The sequence below is a fragment of the Pongo pygmaeus genome, chromosome 10 (assembly GCF_028885625.2).
Source record: "Pongo pygmaeus isolate AG05252 chromosome 10, NHGRI_mPonPyg2-v2.0_pri, whole genome shotgun sequence".
NCBI classification, from domain to species: domain Eukaryota; kingdom Metazoa; phylum Chordata; class Mammalia; order Primates; family Hominidae; genus Pongo; species Pongo pygmaeus.
This window is the reverse complement of record NC_072383.2, coordinates 114,968,054-114,982,790: the sequence shown is the minus strand read 5'-3', so window position 1 is coordinate 114,982,790 and position 14,737 is coordinate 114,968,054. Positions and strand designations below refer to the sequence as shown.

At 40.1% G+C, this 14,737-nt stretch overlaps 1 protein-coding gene across 2 annotated transcripts in view; it reads left to right on the top strand.

The window, feature by feature from the left end:
* Positions 1-360: 360 nt before the first annotated feature.
* Positions 361-14,737, top strand: part of MED13L (mediator complex subunit 13L) — a 320,014-nt gene continuing 305,637 nt past the window's right edge. For both annotated transcript variants that reach the window (XM_054445342.2, XM_054445341.2), the window contains exon 1: positions 361-570. In XM_054445342.2, the coding sequence (XP_054301317.1) occupies positions 499-570 (72 nt within the window). In that variant the 5' untranslated portion in view covers positions 361-498. The remainder of the gene's footprint in view (positions 571-14,737) is intronic.

The following is a 14,737-nucleotide window of genomic DNA, read 5'->3' as shown; positions in this document are numbered from 1 at the left end:
GCGGCGGCTCCGGGGCTCGCCTCCCCTCGCGCGCCAGCGGGGGCCGAGGGGGAGTCGGTGGCTGGAGATAAACAAGGCGGCGGCAGCGGCAGCGGCGGCGGCGGCGGCGCCTGAAGAGCAGGGAAGGCGGAGGCGGCGGCCGGCCCGCAGCGCCGGCCCGGGAGGCAGCGGCGGCCCTGAGAGGCGGGGAGGGCGCCGGGCCGCACGGACAGCGCCCCCCGCCGCCGCCGAAGCCGCCGCAGCCGCCGCCGCCGCCGCCCGAGCAGGAAGGAGCCGCGCGGCCGCCGCGGACCCCCCCGCCAGCCCGGGCCCGCCGCCCCCGGCGCGGCGTCGCCGCGGCGCCTCCCGCCTGCCCGCCGGCCCTCGCGCCCTCCCCCGGCGGCGGCGGCGGCCCGGCCGCCCCGCGCTCCCCGGCGAGGCGCCGCCGCCCGGCCCGGCCTCGCCTCGGACGCCTCGCTCCGACATGCCCCGCTCTGGCGGCCGGGCTCGCGGAGGATCATGACTGCGGCAGCGAACTGGGTGGCGAACGGGGCGAGCCTGGAGGATTGTCACTCCAACCTCTTTTCGCTGGTGAGTAGCCGGGCTGCGGGGAGGGGGCTGTGCCGGGGAAGGGGGGGGGTCCCCGACCTCCGCCGCCGACCAACTTTCTCCTCCCGCCGCCGGGACTTCGCCCCTCCCTCGCGTCTCCCCGCCGTTCGCCTCTCGCCGATTCTCCCCCTTTTGGATCGTCTCTCTCTCGCCTTGGATCCCATCCAGTGTTTATTTGGCTCTTTAAAAATCATTTGTGAGCGCGGCGCTCGGCGTGGAATTTGCATGTGGAAGTCTCGGAGCTGCGGATTCTGGGTCGCACTTCGAACGCCCACCCTCTGTTGCAATCGCACTCCCCTTCTCCTCCCCTTTCCCCCCTTTTTTCCCCCCGTAAATGTGGAAGGCTTTGCCTTGTGCTACCGCGCCTCCGATCGGCAACCTCTTCCCCCGTTGTCGGATCGGCTGCCTGCCCGCCCGCCTACCTTTTGAATTTTTAAAAATTCCATAATGACACCTGCAATTTCGCCCTAAAATAGTTGATTGAATGCGATTGTGTCAGGAAAGGACTCTTGCAACCGAAGCTCCCGCGATTGTAAACATCGACAGCCGCCTGCCTCTCGGGGCTTACTACGCTGGAGAGCCGTAAAGCCGTTGCACCGAGCCGACGGAAGGTGGAGAAAGCTTTTTCTTCTTTCTCTCCTCCTGTGTCTTTTAAAAACTGTTTTCTCTATCCTAACAACGAATCCACACACACACACACACACACACACACACACACATACAAAAGCAACAAGCTGGTCGGTTTGATAACATCGCTTTTATCTGCCTTCGCCTCTCCTGCGCGCTCTCTGTCTGATAATTGACAACTTTTCCTTCGGATTTGAATCGCCTGCCTTAATCTTGAAGCAGTTAGGGTGTCAATTGTTCTCGTGGAAGCCTGGCACCCGCCGACGGCGTCTAGATTCATCGAAATTAAAAATGTATAGGGCTCCAGCAACTCTTTTCCTGGCGGTGGTAGTGACATTTGGTGGTAAATGCCATCTTTGCTTTTTATTGGGTCGTATTACCTACCTCTGAAAACATTCACGTTGTTAAACCTGGCGTTTAGGCTAATAATTGCAGTGCGTGGTCTTTAAATATGTGCTTTGTGCATGAGTTACTGTATGTATAGCTATGTGCCCAGGAGAGTACGAATTTGTTTAAATATTGAGCAAAGATTTGTAAACAGATGTAAGGCAATTACGTTTCAAGCGTAGAATATAATTGGAAAATTGGCTGAACGGTTTATTTAATTTAGCCTTAGAAACACCCAACTTATTTTAAGTTGTGTACCCTGTTTTTTTTTAGGGTGAGGTGAGTCCCTTTTGGAGAGCATGCATTTTGGAAATTATTTTCTGTAACCCCCGCTGTAGATAGAAGCATTATTTCCCTCTTAATCCTTGTTTACACTGGATAAATAATTTAGTGTTCAAATTGTAATTAGTTACATTTAATTATGGGTGGCATAGATGCCTTTTTGCTATGAGACTAATGGAGAAATGGAAATTCTCGCCAACTTTTCAAATGAAAGTGTTACTTTATTAAATGTGTTACAATGCAGACCAAAAAATCAACACATGTGATTTTTACCTACAAAGACATAGTATCATTGCTCCCACTCTAGTAAAATCAGGTAAATTTTTTTAAATGAAATATTTTAATCCAGATATTTAATCTTAAAATTCGTTTATAAGTTGGAATTCTTTCTCTTAGTATTGTGATAATTTTCCCTTGATTTTTTGGTATGTGGGAGTAAAACCCCCTTTTGCCTCTTCTTTTTCCCTCCTCAGTCTTATCATTTAGTATCAGTCAGGTTCAGGGACTTTCATAGATTAGCAAACATATTGATCAAGGGGTATTTAAAATGGTTTTTGTGTGGTTACTGGTGACCACATTGACACAGGTAATTAAAATAACCAAGTAGAGCGATCTCCCAAATTATCATATATTATGCTGACTGGTAATGGCTGTGTATATACGGGTTCTGTAGACAAATGAAAGTATATGTATAGCCAGTTTTTAGGGTATATCATTTCTTTTATTTTATTTTTTTTTTTTTTTAAAGCTTAAGTAAGGATGATAACGTTACGGAGATAAAATGCTTGAGATTCTTTTGGAGAAGCAATTTTGTAGGAGAGGATTCTGTACTTTGATTTTGACTGACTCAAGGTTTGTGTTTGAGATATTTCTCCCCTAAACCTCTTTAAACCAAGGGATTGATTTTTGAATATGCTTTTTTAAAAAGAATTATTTTTTAAGTAGCAACTTTGAACTGGAGAACCATAGTAATGCTTAGTTGATTTTTTTTTTAAAGGAACGTAGAATGTCTTCATTCTCTTGTACATGGAGTGTGGATAAGGTGCTATTGAAGAAATCTAAATTAATTAAACTGCTGACTTGTACATTTTTCTGATTCCAAATTGAGATTTTTTTTTTTTTGAAAATGGTATACAGCAGCAGCAACCTGGAATATTAAAAATATGTTGCCCAAAGTACATTGTATATCATAGTTATTTCTGAAGGAGATGTAATCCCTTGTTCAAAATCATGTTTTTTATAAGAATGCTTTATGGTTTAATAATAGCATGCATTTTTTTCTTTTGGCCTGCAGGGTTTTTTTTTTTTTTTTTTTTTGCAGAGAAAAGTATTTATAAAGAATTTACCTAGATACTCTCATTAGTTAGATTGAAATAAGAGATTAACGTTCTGTACCATGGTAATACCCACCCAGTTTCCATTACCTTGAGGTGTTCATTATGGCTTACCAAAAGTTGATTGTGCAATCAATCAGACACTTGAAGATTTCTGCTAGACTTTTACTTATTTTCTGATTTTTTACTGCGTGGAATCAAATTTCTTAAATTAATTTTTCAGCATCCATTCCCTTTTCCTAACGTGTGAAAAATACCATTGTGTATATATGATATGGGTCATTGTATGAGTTTCTTATTCTAACTGCTGTGAGATTTGTAGCTGCTGCATTAAGTGCATGCCTGGCTGTGCCTTTCTGACTCAAAACTATTTTTTTATGCTGTCCATCACATTTCTGGGTGACTTTTTATATATTCACTCAGTTAATCATTCAGTTAAAAGTGTGTTAAATCTGCATTTTTGAAAAGTGTAACAGTGCACCCTATGGTATGTGAACTCATTCTTGTGAGAAGACACAATTTCTGGATATTAAGTAGATATTTATTTTTCTCTATTGAGTTAATATGGAGAAAGTGGTTTTGTGCCCTTTAACTAGATTTAAATATGTGCTCTTTGATATGAGGGAGTGATCTCTAATTCTTAGATATGTATGCTCCACTTTCATGTTTTATTTGCCTAGAATCTTCCTGACTATGGATAATTGGGTGATAATCTCAAATTCTTGCTGAATTGAGACACTCGTACACCCATTAGTACATAATTCCTATTGAAGACCATTAATTCCGTATTTGAAGCTTTTAAGGTAATCTATTGTTGACCTACTTTCTTTTTGTCTTAAGGGGTTTTTTGCAGAATGGGAAGATAGTTGTAAATGTAGAAACTCTGAATTTTTTTTTTTTTTGCACTAGAAGAAAATAGGGTGGACTATAAAATGGAAATTAGGAAAAGGGAATGATTTCTCTAATTTTCAAAGTGCAAAAATACACAAGGTATTTTTTTGTACCAGTTCATCGTGATTTTATAATTTATGTTTAAAGCATTTTTTTCTATGATGGTTCATTTTCTTTCTTTTTATGTTTTTGAGACGGAGTTTCGCCTTGTTGCTCAGGCTGGAGTGCAAAGGCGCCATCTCAGTTCACCGCAACCTCTGCCTCCCCGGTTCTAGTGATTCTCCTCCCTCAGCCTCCCGAATACCTGGGATTACAGGCATGCGCCACCACTCTTGGCTCATTTTGTATTTTTAGGAGAAATGGGGTTTCTCCATGTTGGTCAGTCTGGTCTCAAACTCCCGACTTCAGGTGATCCACCTGCCTCGGCCTCCCAAAGTGCTGGGATTACAGGCATGAGCCACTGCGCCTGGCTATCATTTTCTGTAATGAAAATATTTACAATTTGTTAATGTATGTTTTCGGTTTAGCATTTTGTTGTTAGTAGCACATGGTGTTACAGTATTTATATATTTTTAATAGCAATAATTGCCACCCGGTAATAGTTGCCGTATTAACCTCCAATTGCTAGTAAATATTTTTAAGTACGTAATAGACAGCAATTTAAGGCATAGTGTAGCAGTTTACTGGACCGTTTTAAAGAGCCATTTGTATGTGTGATGAGTTCATAATTTTAAAGAGACAATAATGTACCTTAGGCCTGTATGCTACAAATATTTTGCTGTGGATGTTGCTTGAAGTACTCATTGGGAAGAAGTTAGGTAGGGCCTATTCTTTGTGAGAAGAATGGGCAAGGGGGTGCGTTTAGGATAGTATGTATTTATTGAGTTTATGCCAGGTGCTGATATAGCTTATCATTTTATTTTTTTTGTTTTGGTTTTTTTTTTGAGACTGGAGTCCCACTGTGTCACCCAGGTTGGCTCACTGTGTCCCACTGTGTCACCCAAGTCTCGGCTCACTGCAACATTCAGCTCCTGGGTTCAAGGGATTCTCTTGCCTCAGCCTCCCAGCAGCTGGGATTACAGGCGCCTGCCACCATGCCTGTCTAATTTATTTGTGTTTTTAGTAGAAATGGGGTTTCGCCATGTTGGTCAGGCTGCTCTGGAACTCCTGACCTTGTGATCCTCCTGCCTCGGCCTCCCAAAGTGCTGGGATTACAGGCGTGAGCCACCGTGCCCGACTAGCCTGGTTTTTAATTGTATTCCTTAACACTTTCAGAGATCTCTCTCACCAGTTTGTACTAGTGCTATAAATTGTGATAACTAAGTTAATTTTGTTCTATAATTATTTTTGCCTAATAATTTAAAATTGAGATGAAACTCTTATCTCAATGAAAATATGTAAATATAACTATTTACATATTTATAGAGAAACTGTTAACAGAAAAATTGTTTATTTTTTATGAACAGTTAATTCAGCTGTCTCTCAACTTTGAATCAAAGATAGAGTAGATTTTTTTTGAAACATTCGACTTATTTTTGATTGAAGAAAATAACAGTAATAACAATGTTCCCCTTCTTTAAGCTAGTAATAGGAGTACTGATTTGTGTGTGTGTTTTTTGTTTGAAAGTGAATGATACATTTATTTCACAGGAGCTAACCAGTTAGCCAGATTAGACAAATTTTATGAGAATTAGTAATATGGTTGAATATTAGGTATTACTATTATTATTGAACTGTGCATTGCAACCGTAGAAATGAAGAAAAAAATACATGCAACATTGTTATTAGTGTCATTTATTTCAGATGTATTTTGTGCAGATCTGCCTTACAAACTGTTGTGTGATGTTGGCCACCAGAATTTCTGTTTTGTTGTAATGTTTCTTTTTTGTTTGTTTGTTTTTGAGACAGAGTCTTGCTCTGTGGCCCAGGCTGGAGTGCAGTGGCGCGATCGCGGCTCACTGCAAGCTCCGCCTCCCGGGTTCACGCCTTTCTCCTTCCTCAGCCTCGCGAGTAGCTGGGACTACAGGCGCCCGCCACCATGTCTGGCTAATTTTTTTTTTTTTTGTATTTTTAGTAGAGATGGGGTTTCACCATGTTAGCCAGGATGGTCTCAATCTCCTGACCTCGTGATCCGCCCGCCTCGGCCTCCCAAGTGCTGGGATTACAGGCGTGAGCCACCGCACCCGGCCTGTCATAATAACATTTCTATTTTAAGAAATTACATTTAATGTATTTCAAAGTGAGGTAGTTAGGTAGCCTAAAAGTCCGTACAGTATTGTAGCGCGCGCACACACACACATATTTGTTTCATAGATCTCTCTTAGAGTTTCAGAATTAGCGAATCAGTATTTGTATGTGTTCTTGGAATTTAGGACATTTTCCCCCCTCTTGAGTCATTTAACTTCTTTCTGAGCTTGTTCAGATAATTTTCTTTCTTTTTTTTTTTGAGATGGAGTCTCGCTCTGTCTCCAGGCTGGAGTGCAGTGGTGCGAAGTTGCCTCGCTGCAACCTCCGCCTCCTGGGTTCAAGTGATTTTCCTGTCTCAGCCTCCCGAGTAGCTGGGACTACAGGCGCGCGCCACTATGCCCAGCTAATTTTTGTATTTTTTAGTAGAGACGGGGTTTCACCATGTTGGCCAGGATGGTCTCTTTCTCTTGACCTTGTGATCCGCCCGCCTCGGCCTCCCAAAGTGCTGGGTGGGATTACAGGCTCGAGCCACCGCACCCGGCTGCTAATTTTCTTTTATAGTATATACTTTCATTGTTTATTTGAAAGATTTAAACGTGTTAGCTTTGTTCTGTTGGGGGAATTCACTTCATTACATAGGGGAGATGATATTTCATTAATCTTAGTAAATATTAACATAAACGAATTCTAAATTCAGACTCATTTGCATGAATGAAATATGTATGCTTGCCCAATTTTTGTTTAGTATGAAGTCACTTATGTACATCAGCGTTTTCTGTCTGTGCTTTAGTTGATAGAAAAATAGTTTAAAATTCGTGTTCCTTTACTCCATTGTTTTATTACTGAACTTTAAGATTATCTAGCTGGGCGTGGTGGCTCAAGCCTGTAATCCCAGCACTTTGCCGGGAGGCCAAGGCGGGCGGATCACGAGGTCAGGAGATTGAGACCATCCTGGCCAAGGTGGTGAAACCCCGTCTCTACTAAAAATAGAAAATAATTAGCTGGGTGTGGTGGTGCGCGTCTAGTCCCAGCTATTTGGGAGGCTGAGGCAGGGGAATCGCTTGATTCCAGGAGGCAGAGGTTTCAGTGAGCCGAGATGGTGCCACTGCACTCCAGCCTGGCGACAGAGCGAGACTGTTTCAAAAAAAAAAAAAAAAAATTATCTGTGTTATAGAATAGATTTTATCCTCACATGTTGGCTGTAATAATCCTCCTTTAGGAACTCCTGTTTTTCTTGCGTTTATATTAGCATGTTTTAGTTATCTTTGTTGGAGTAGAGTTGTCCTCCTTTTTTTAAGTTAATAAAGTGCTTTTTAGAATATATTCTGATTCTAGTTTGAAAAAAAAGAAAAATGCCTTGTATTTTTTCATTGACCTCTTTCTAGATGACAGGAGAGTCAGTTGTATCCAAGGCAAAATGTGATTTCATTGGCATTTCCATACTCTGGTTTACTATGTATATTTCTGAGTGTTTATTTCTTATTCTAGATGAATTGTGGTGTAGAATCTAATTAAAACTGTATTTCTGCTACTTTGAAATAGCGCAGAGCCTTGGCTGACAGCTTTCTACATTTTGTACTATTTTTCAGTATAGTAAAATTCCATTGCTGTTTTTCTTTTTTGTCTGTTTTGTTTTGTTTTGTTTTTGAGACAGTCTCCCTGTGTCACTCAGGCTGGAGTGCAGTGGGCTCAAGCAGTCCTCCCACCTCAGCCTCCCCAAATGTTGGGATTATAGGCGTGAGCCGCTGCTCCCCACCTCCATTACTGTTAAAGGATCCTCTTGAGTTGATTTCATCAAAACTTCATTTGTGTCTTCTTTTTTTCTGCATAGTTTAAATTTGTGGCTTTAACTTTAAAAGTAGATTGAGGGGGGCAGGGAGGAGGGAGAGCATCAGGAAGAATAGTTAATGGATGCTGGACTTAATACCTAGATGAGAGGGTGGGTGCGGTGCTGAGGCCTGTAATCCCAGCACTTTGGGAGGCCGAGGCCGGCCGATCATGAGGTCAGGAGATTGAGACCATCCTGGCCAACATGGTGAAACCCCGTCTCTACTAAAAATACAAAAAGTAGCTGGGCGTGGTGGTGTGTGCCTGTAATCCCAGCCACTCGGGAGGCTGAGACAGGAGAATCGCTTGAACTAGGGAGTTGGAGGTTGCGGTGAGCTGAGATTGCGCCACTGCACTCCAGCCTAGTGACAGAACGAGACTCTGTCTCAAAACAAAACAACAAAAAACCTAGGTGATGGGTTAATCTGTGCAGCGAATCACCATGGCACACGTTTACCTATGTAACAAAACCTGCACATGTACCCCAGAACTTAAAATAAAAGTTGATGGGGAAAAAAAATTGATAGGAGAAGATAAAGCAGGAAAATATTTAAGTCTTCATTAGATCTTTTTACTTAATAAGTCTTAATTTGTATTAAGTCACTGAGTTGAATGTATTTAAGACATTTGATATTAAAATTAAATTGGAGTAACAGACTTGTTTCAAATAAAATATGTAATTGTAAACAAGTTTTATGATGTGGAGTAGAAATTTCAAAAATTGGTAATCTAAAAGGATATTAAACTGAATAAGAATTATTGTGATCTTTTTTTCTCCCTTAAAAAACATTGACAAATTTATGAAGAAGTTTGTTTTTTTTTTTGCTGGGAGGAGGGGAGATAGGGTCTCACTATGTTGCTCAGGCGGTTTCAAACTCCTGGCCTCAAATGATCCTCCCGCCTTGGCCTCCCAAAGTACTGGGATTACAGGTATGAGTATGAGAAAGTATTTTTGAGTATAATACAGGAGGCTTCCTCATATTTCAATATTATTAAGTAAGAAGGATGATTAAATCTATCTGAACTTAATATGAGCGCTAATAAGGTATTCAAAAGAGTATAATTGGTTTGACAAAACATTTTATGTTGACAATTCTGACTATTGAATTTTCATGTCCTAAAGAGAAATAAGGAAAAACATACATATATCTAACTCTGGAACATTTGGAACTAGCTCCTAGTATTTGTGCCTGCATGTAAGCCTGGCACAATCCTGCTTAAGAAGTTCAAATGTTACCTCCTCTGACTACCACAGGCAGAACTAGTTACCCTGGCTCCTGATATGTACCTCCCTCTGTGTACCTCTGATAATCAGGTGAGGTTCTGCAGGAGAGTGACCCTGTCGAAATCATCTTTGCTAGGTGCTCATTAACCATCTGTTAAGTGATGGAATTCCTGGACGATTATTCTTCATTCCTCAAGGGAGCTCTTATTGACCATTTGGGTCTTGATTACAAGTATGCTGTTTTTATTTCAGCTTATTTTGATGATTAACGCTGTGTTCTGAATATATTTTATCTAGACTGTATGTACTGTGGCTTGGTAATATTTTAGATGAATTCTAGAAATTCCTTATTAAAGACAATTCCAGCTGATCATGAGACATGTTCTTACTCCTCAAAGGAATAGGAATTCATTTAGTATTTAGATTTTCTGTAGCATAGTAGGCAACCTATAGATTTTTGAGCCTTCTGGGGATTTTGTTTGGGGGCTTGATCCAGAATTCCTTTACTTTCATTCTTTAAGCTGTATAGCAGTGCTTTTGTTCAACGTTCAAAAGATTATTTTCTATGAGCCCAGTAAAATGGGAAATAAACTGGTAGTAGGGAAACTTGAGTTGTATTAAACATTTTTGCTAGTGACTTGCCAGCTTGATCACGTAATAGTTCTGTGCCTCAGTTTCTCCTGTAAACTTGGTGTTAATTTGGAGGGCAGGAGGCGTGAAAAATCATTTTGAGTGCCTTTTAAGGAAAGCACTTTGGATGACTAGATGATGTTCTTTAATAGGAAGAGACCTTTAGTAAATTACGACTAAAGTTATAGAGTAGCCCAAGGCAGTTAACCAGGACATTGGAATGGTAAAATGACTTGTTTTAAGTATAGCATTTATGTTGTGTTTGTATTTTTTTCTAGGGAGCAGAGGATTAAATTATTCTTGTGTCTTTACTCGTAAATAAGCCAAGATTGAGAAGAAAAACTTGAAATTCATCTTTAGTTTTTAACAGTTTTTCGTTACAACCATATATGATTCACAGTTGCATGGTGTGCCTTTAATGCGCTGGGTGATTTTGCTGTACCAACTCTGAGCTATAGCTGGCTGAGATTGGGAATTGAACTGTGGCTCTTATTTGGTAGTTTAAGCTATTAATTCCTTGGCAGCTCTGGAGTGCTCTTTGAACTTTAAATAGCAGTTCTATTAACATTTTGAGATTTGTCTCAGGGAATGTCAGGAATAGTACTTAATAAATATATTTTTCTTCTTAAAGACTAAATCATGTTTTAGTTTGACACGCATGTCACAACCCTTACTGTGTTTTGAACAGAGAGAACTCAGCTACTGGCTAATTTCTATTTTCTGTTTAATAATGTGGCAGTATCTAAAAATATTGTTTAGCCTTGTTGAAGGAAGGAAAGCCCTCCCACAAATCTGTAGCGTTTGTATTAGTCATGTTGAATATGAATAGTGTCTTAAGTTGTATCTAGAGGTTTAGAATTTTACGTGTAGGTGGTCTCCTGTGTTCTAAAATATTAGAAAAAGTTAATTTGTAAGTTTGTTTTCACAAAAAAACTCCCTTGCTACAAATGATGGTTAGCCTGTTTACCTTGTATATTGTACTTAATTAGGTGTGTTATAAAACTCAAATGCTATTTATGGCAGCATTTTTATGGGAATAAACTTACACTTAGTGTTGTCATGTAGAGTATCAGGAACACCTTTTCTCTGACTTATAGTCCTGGCAGTCAGAGCAGACGCTTCTCTGCTGCAGGCAGTGGGAGCTGTAGCCCCTCTTCTAGGCCAAGGAGAGGATTGCTGTGTTGAAGAGTGTGGAGAGGTGAGGATGGCTCCCTGTGGGAAGAGCAGCAGTTTTGAAGGCAGGTTTTCCTTTCCCTGCTTGTGGGCACCCACTGCTGCTTTTCTCTTTGCTGATACTAGTGGCAGGTTCTGTGATGTCATCAGGAAAAGATTCTGTATTTCTTTGCGTTTTAGCGCTTCCCTTCTCTTTCCTCTCCTCCTTCACTCAGCCCTGGAGACGAGCTTTCTGCTGGCTATTATGTTTGCTAAATGAGGACTTCTGAGATCCAATGAGATGAAAAGGGAATTAGGGCTGAGATTGGATGGGGTAGCCAGTAAACAAATACTTAGAAATGTTAATGTTTTGTATGCTATGTTTGAGAAATTTGAGACATGTATTTTGGAATAATGTACATCAGAAATTGTTAAAATCTAGCTTGGGTTAACAAAAGGGCTAGACTGATATGCGGAAAAAAGATCTGCATGCACTATTTAATTTCTGCAGAGGGAGAGTGACATGGACCGCATAATATCTGATAATACTTTGTAGCCAGAGAAACCCGAAAGGGGAGTAATAAAACTGGATGTTGAAGGAATGGATGGATGTGGCTTGCTAGAGAAGAAGGGGAAGGGCATTCTTTGGAAGCTTGACAATTCTTAGTCTTTATTCTTGAGGATCTTTATTGAGGTGGTATGTAGGAGAACACTTCTAATTTATGGTCCTGGTTCTTGGCTTTCTTTTAAAAAACAGTACAAAGACTTATTGGAATTGAATTTTTATTAGGTGGAAAATTTGAAGTGTGGGCAGGCCAATTTAGATTAAGAAATGATGTTAAAATAATTTTCAGTTTTCTAAAATCAGTTCTGAACTTTAAAAAAAGTGCTATATTACGCAAAATGCTAATGACTGAAGTGACAAATATTTCAGAAACTGGACAGACGTGAATCTAAATGAGCAGATGGGATATGAAACTAAAACGGGAGATAATCCAAGACGATATAGAAACTATTATGAGAAGTGAATTGAGGAAAAACAAGTGTGTTAAATGGTATTACATTTAATAATGTGTTTAAAAGCCTTTCTAGGACTGCTGTCTTACACAGACAAATTAGAATTGTTGAACTGTGTAACCCTTCATTGTTTAAACTCTGTGCATTGAAAACAAATTTGATTTTGGTTTAGGATTACTTCTTATGAAGCCTAGGCTTTTAAGTTGTGAAGGTATAGGTTGTATGTGCTTTAAATAGACAATCTAATTTGCTTTTTCTGACATAAAAGTAAAGAAATGAAATAATGGTGATTTTCAGAGACAATCGTGGTGAATGAACCTTGAAGGGGAGAGGTGTAAGGAGTGAAAGAGAGGGAAGGTTTGCTATTTGGGCAGCTTGGTAGTTCAAATAATTATATTTGACTGTTGAGGGTAGAATCTCGGATAAGTGGGTTGAGGAATGAATGAATGGCAAGATAAGCCAGTACAGACACTTTTCAGTTCTATCTATCTGTCTGTCTGTCTAATCAATCTAGAGATGGGGGTTTGATGGGCAGTGGGGTCTTGCTGTGTTACCCAGGCTGGACTTGAACTCCGGGACTCAAGTAATCCTCTTGCCTCAGCCTCTGGAGTAGCTGGAATTTCAGGTGTGCACCATTGTGTGCAGCTTACTTTTAAGTTTGATTCAGAAGGTTGATTGTGAAGCAAGCAGGAATGGGGGAGTAGGGGAGGGCAAGAGCCTGAAAGGTAGATTTGTGTTTGTCGACTTTGGAGCAACAATAGTGGAAAGACAGAAGGAAAGATGGAAGCTACAAGGAAAGTTGATAAAACAAGCCTGGCTGGAGGATGGTTATCAAAAACCCAGCCGATAGTGGTAGTGCTAGAAAAGATTAAGACACCTCTTAGAAATACAAGATATGATGATCTAAGAAAGGAATAAGTGTGAAGGAAGTGGGAAACAATCTCAATCTTGTAACTTGAGTGTTTTTTGAGTTCAAGGATTAAAAGTAGTGAGCTTCAGCCCGAATAAACAAAATCAATTTTTAAAAATTTTAGCTAGAAATTTTCTATTTTGTTAGTTGATTGCAGCAATCATTTTATTTTTGTTACCTTCCTGTAAAGGTTTTAAAGAGTTTTACAATTTCACAAGTATAAAACAGATTTTGAACTAGACATATCAGAACTGACACATATCTGCTGAAATGAGAAGTATTGTTCGAAGTAGGCCCCCTTGAAATGGATCAAATGATGTTGCCATTGTTTATAATTTTTTTTTGTCCTTTTCCTTTGGAATTGCTTTTAGAAACAGTTTAGTTGGCTGCCCCAGAAAATCTTATTTTAAGGTTTGCCTCTTTAGTCAGTGTCTTCTCTCTTTGCAGTTTATTATTTTAGTTCTGTTTTTTGCTCTAAACTGCTGCCTAAGAGTTAACAGTTTAGTACCCTTCTGATGAGGGCCTTGCTGCTGATGAGTGAAAGCCCAGGGAAAGCTCCATTTTGGGTATATTGGCATACATACGTTCTGGATGTATGCCAGGAATTCCAGCCTTGCTTGAACCTCTGCCTTCTCAGGTTCTGAGTCTAGCGGTTCAGTGTACTTTGTTTTCATACAGCTTCAGTGGAGGTGGGTTTAGCAATCCATTGATTGGCAAGACAGGATATTGGGACCAATTAAGTGGTGGTGGTATTTTTGCTTTTTGAGGATCAAGGCAAATTATCCTAAGGGTAGAGTAGAATTCTATGTTGTGTCTTCTGTCTGACTAGCAAGAGTCAGACATCAAATTGAGGCTCATTTTAGAGGCTTGGGATAAATAAATAAATGTATCCTGTTGAGGTAATCTCTTAAGGTTTACACTGAAGTTAGGTTTGTGTGATACCCAACTTCTTACCTTTGACCACTTGGTGTTGCCTTATTCATTGGAGACTGCCTAGTAAGATAGCTAGTAGCTAGCCCACACATGTTGTCTCAGTAATTTCTTCCACAGTTGGAGATTAGCACAATGGAATTATACTTCATAGTAGTCTGCCTGAATAGTTAGTGTGGGAGGAGGTGCAGAGGACCCTTTACCTGTAGTAGGGATGTCTCTACTAGTTGGTTAGATTACAAGTTGCAGTGGCAAGTATTATTTCTGTTTTTCAATTCAGAAATATAATGAGATTTTTAGTCCTTTTCTCAGTCAGTTTTACTTTTTTTGGTCTTCAGATTACATAGATAGTTTAATTTATAATTCTTTTTTTAGTTTTTTTACATAGTAAAAGAGAATGGGAATCCTATCAGAAAGTGTTGTAATGTAATCCTAGAGCTATAGATATTTTAGGAAAATTTAGCTACATAATAGTTATTCTAAACAAATAAGAAAAGGTGCTTTAAAAATTTTCAGATTTATGACACCTGAGCTGTTTAGCATTTAGAATTTATATCAGAGCATGAATCTTCATCTTAGCAACTAAAGAGCACAAATATTTGCCTCCTGAGATACAACTTCTTAACTAACATTTAAGTTACTAAAAACACAGTTTTCAAACTATGTCACTTTAACCTGCAAAGTGTAATAATCTGCACAGATTGAATCAGGTTTCATGATCCTAAATAGACTGCATTCATTAGTTGTCTA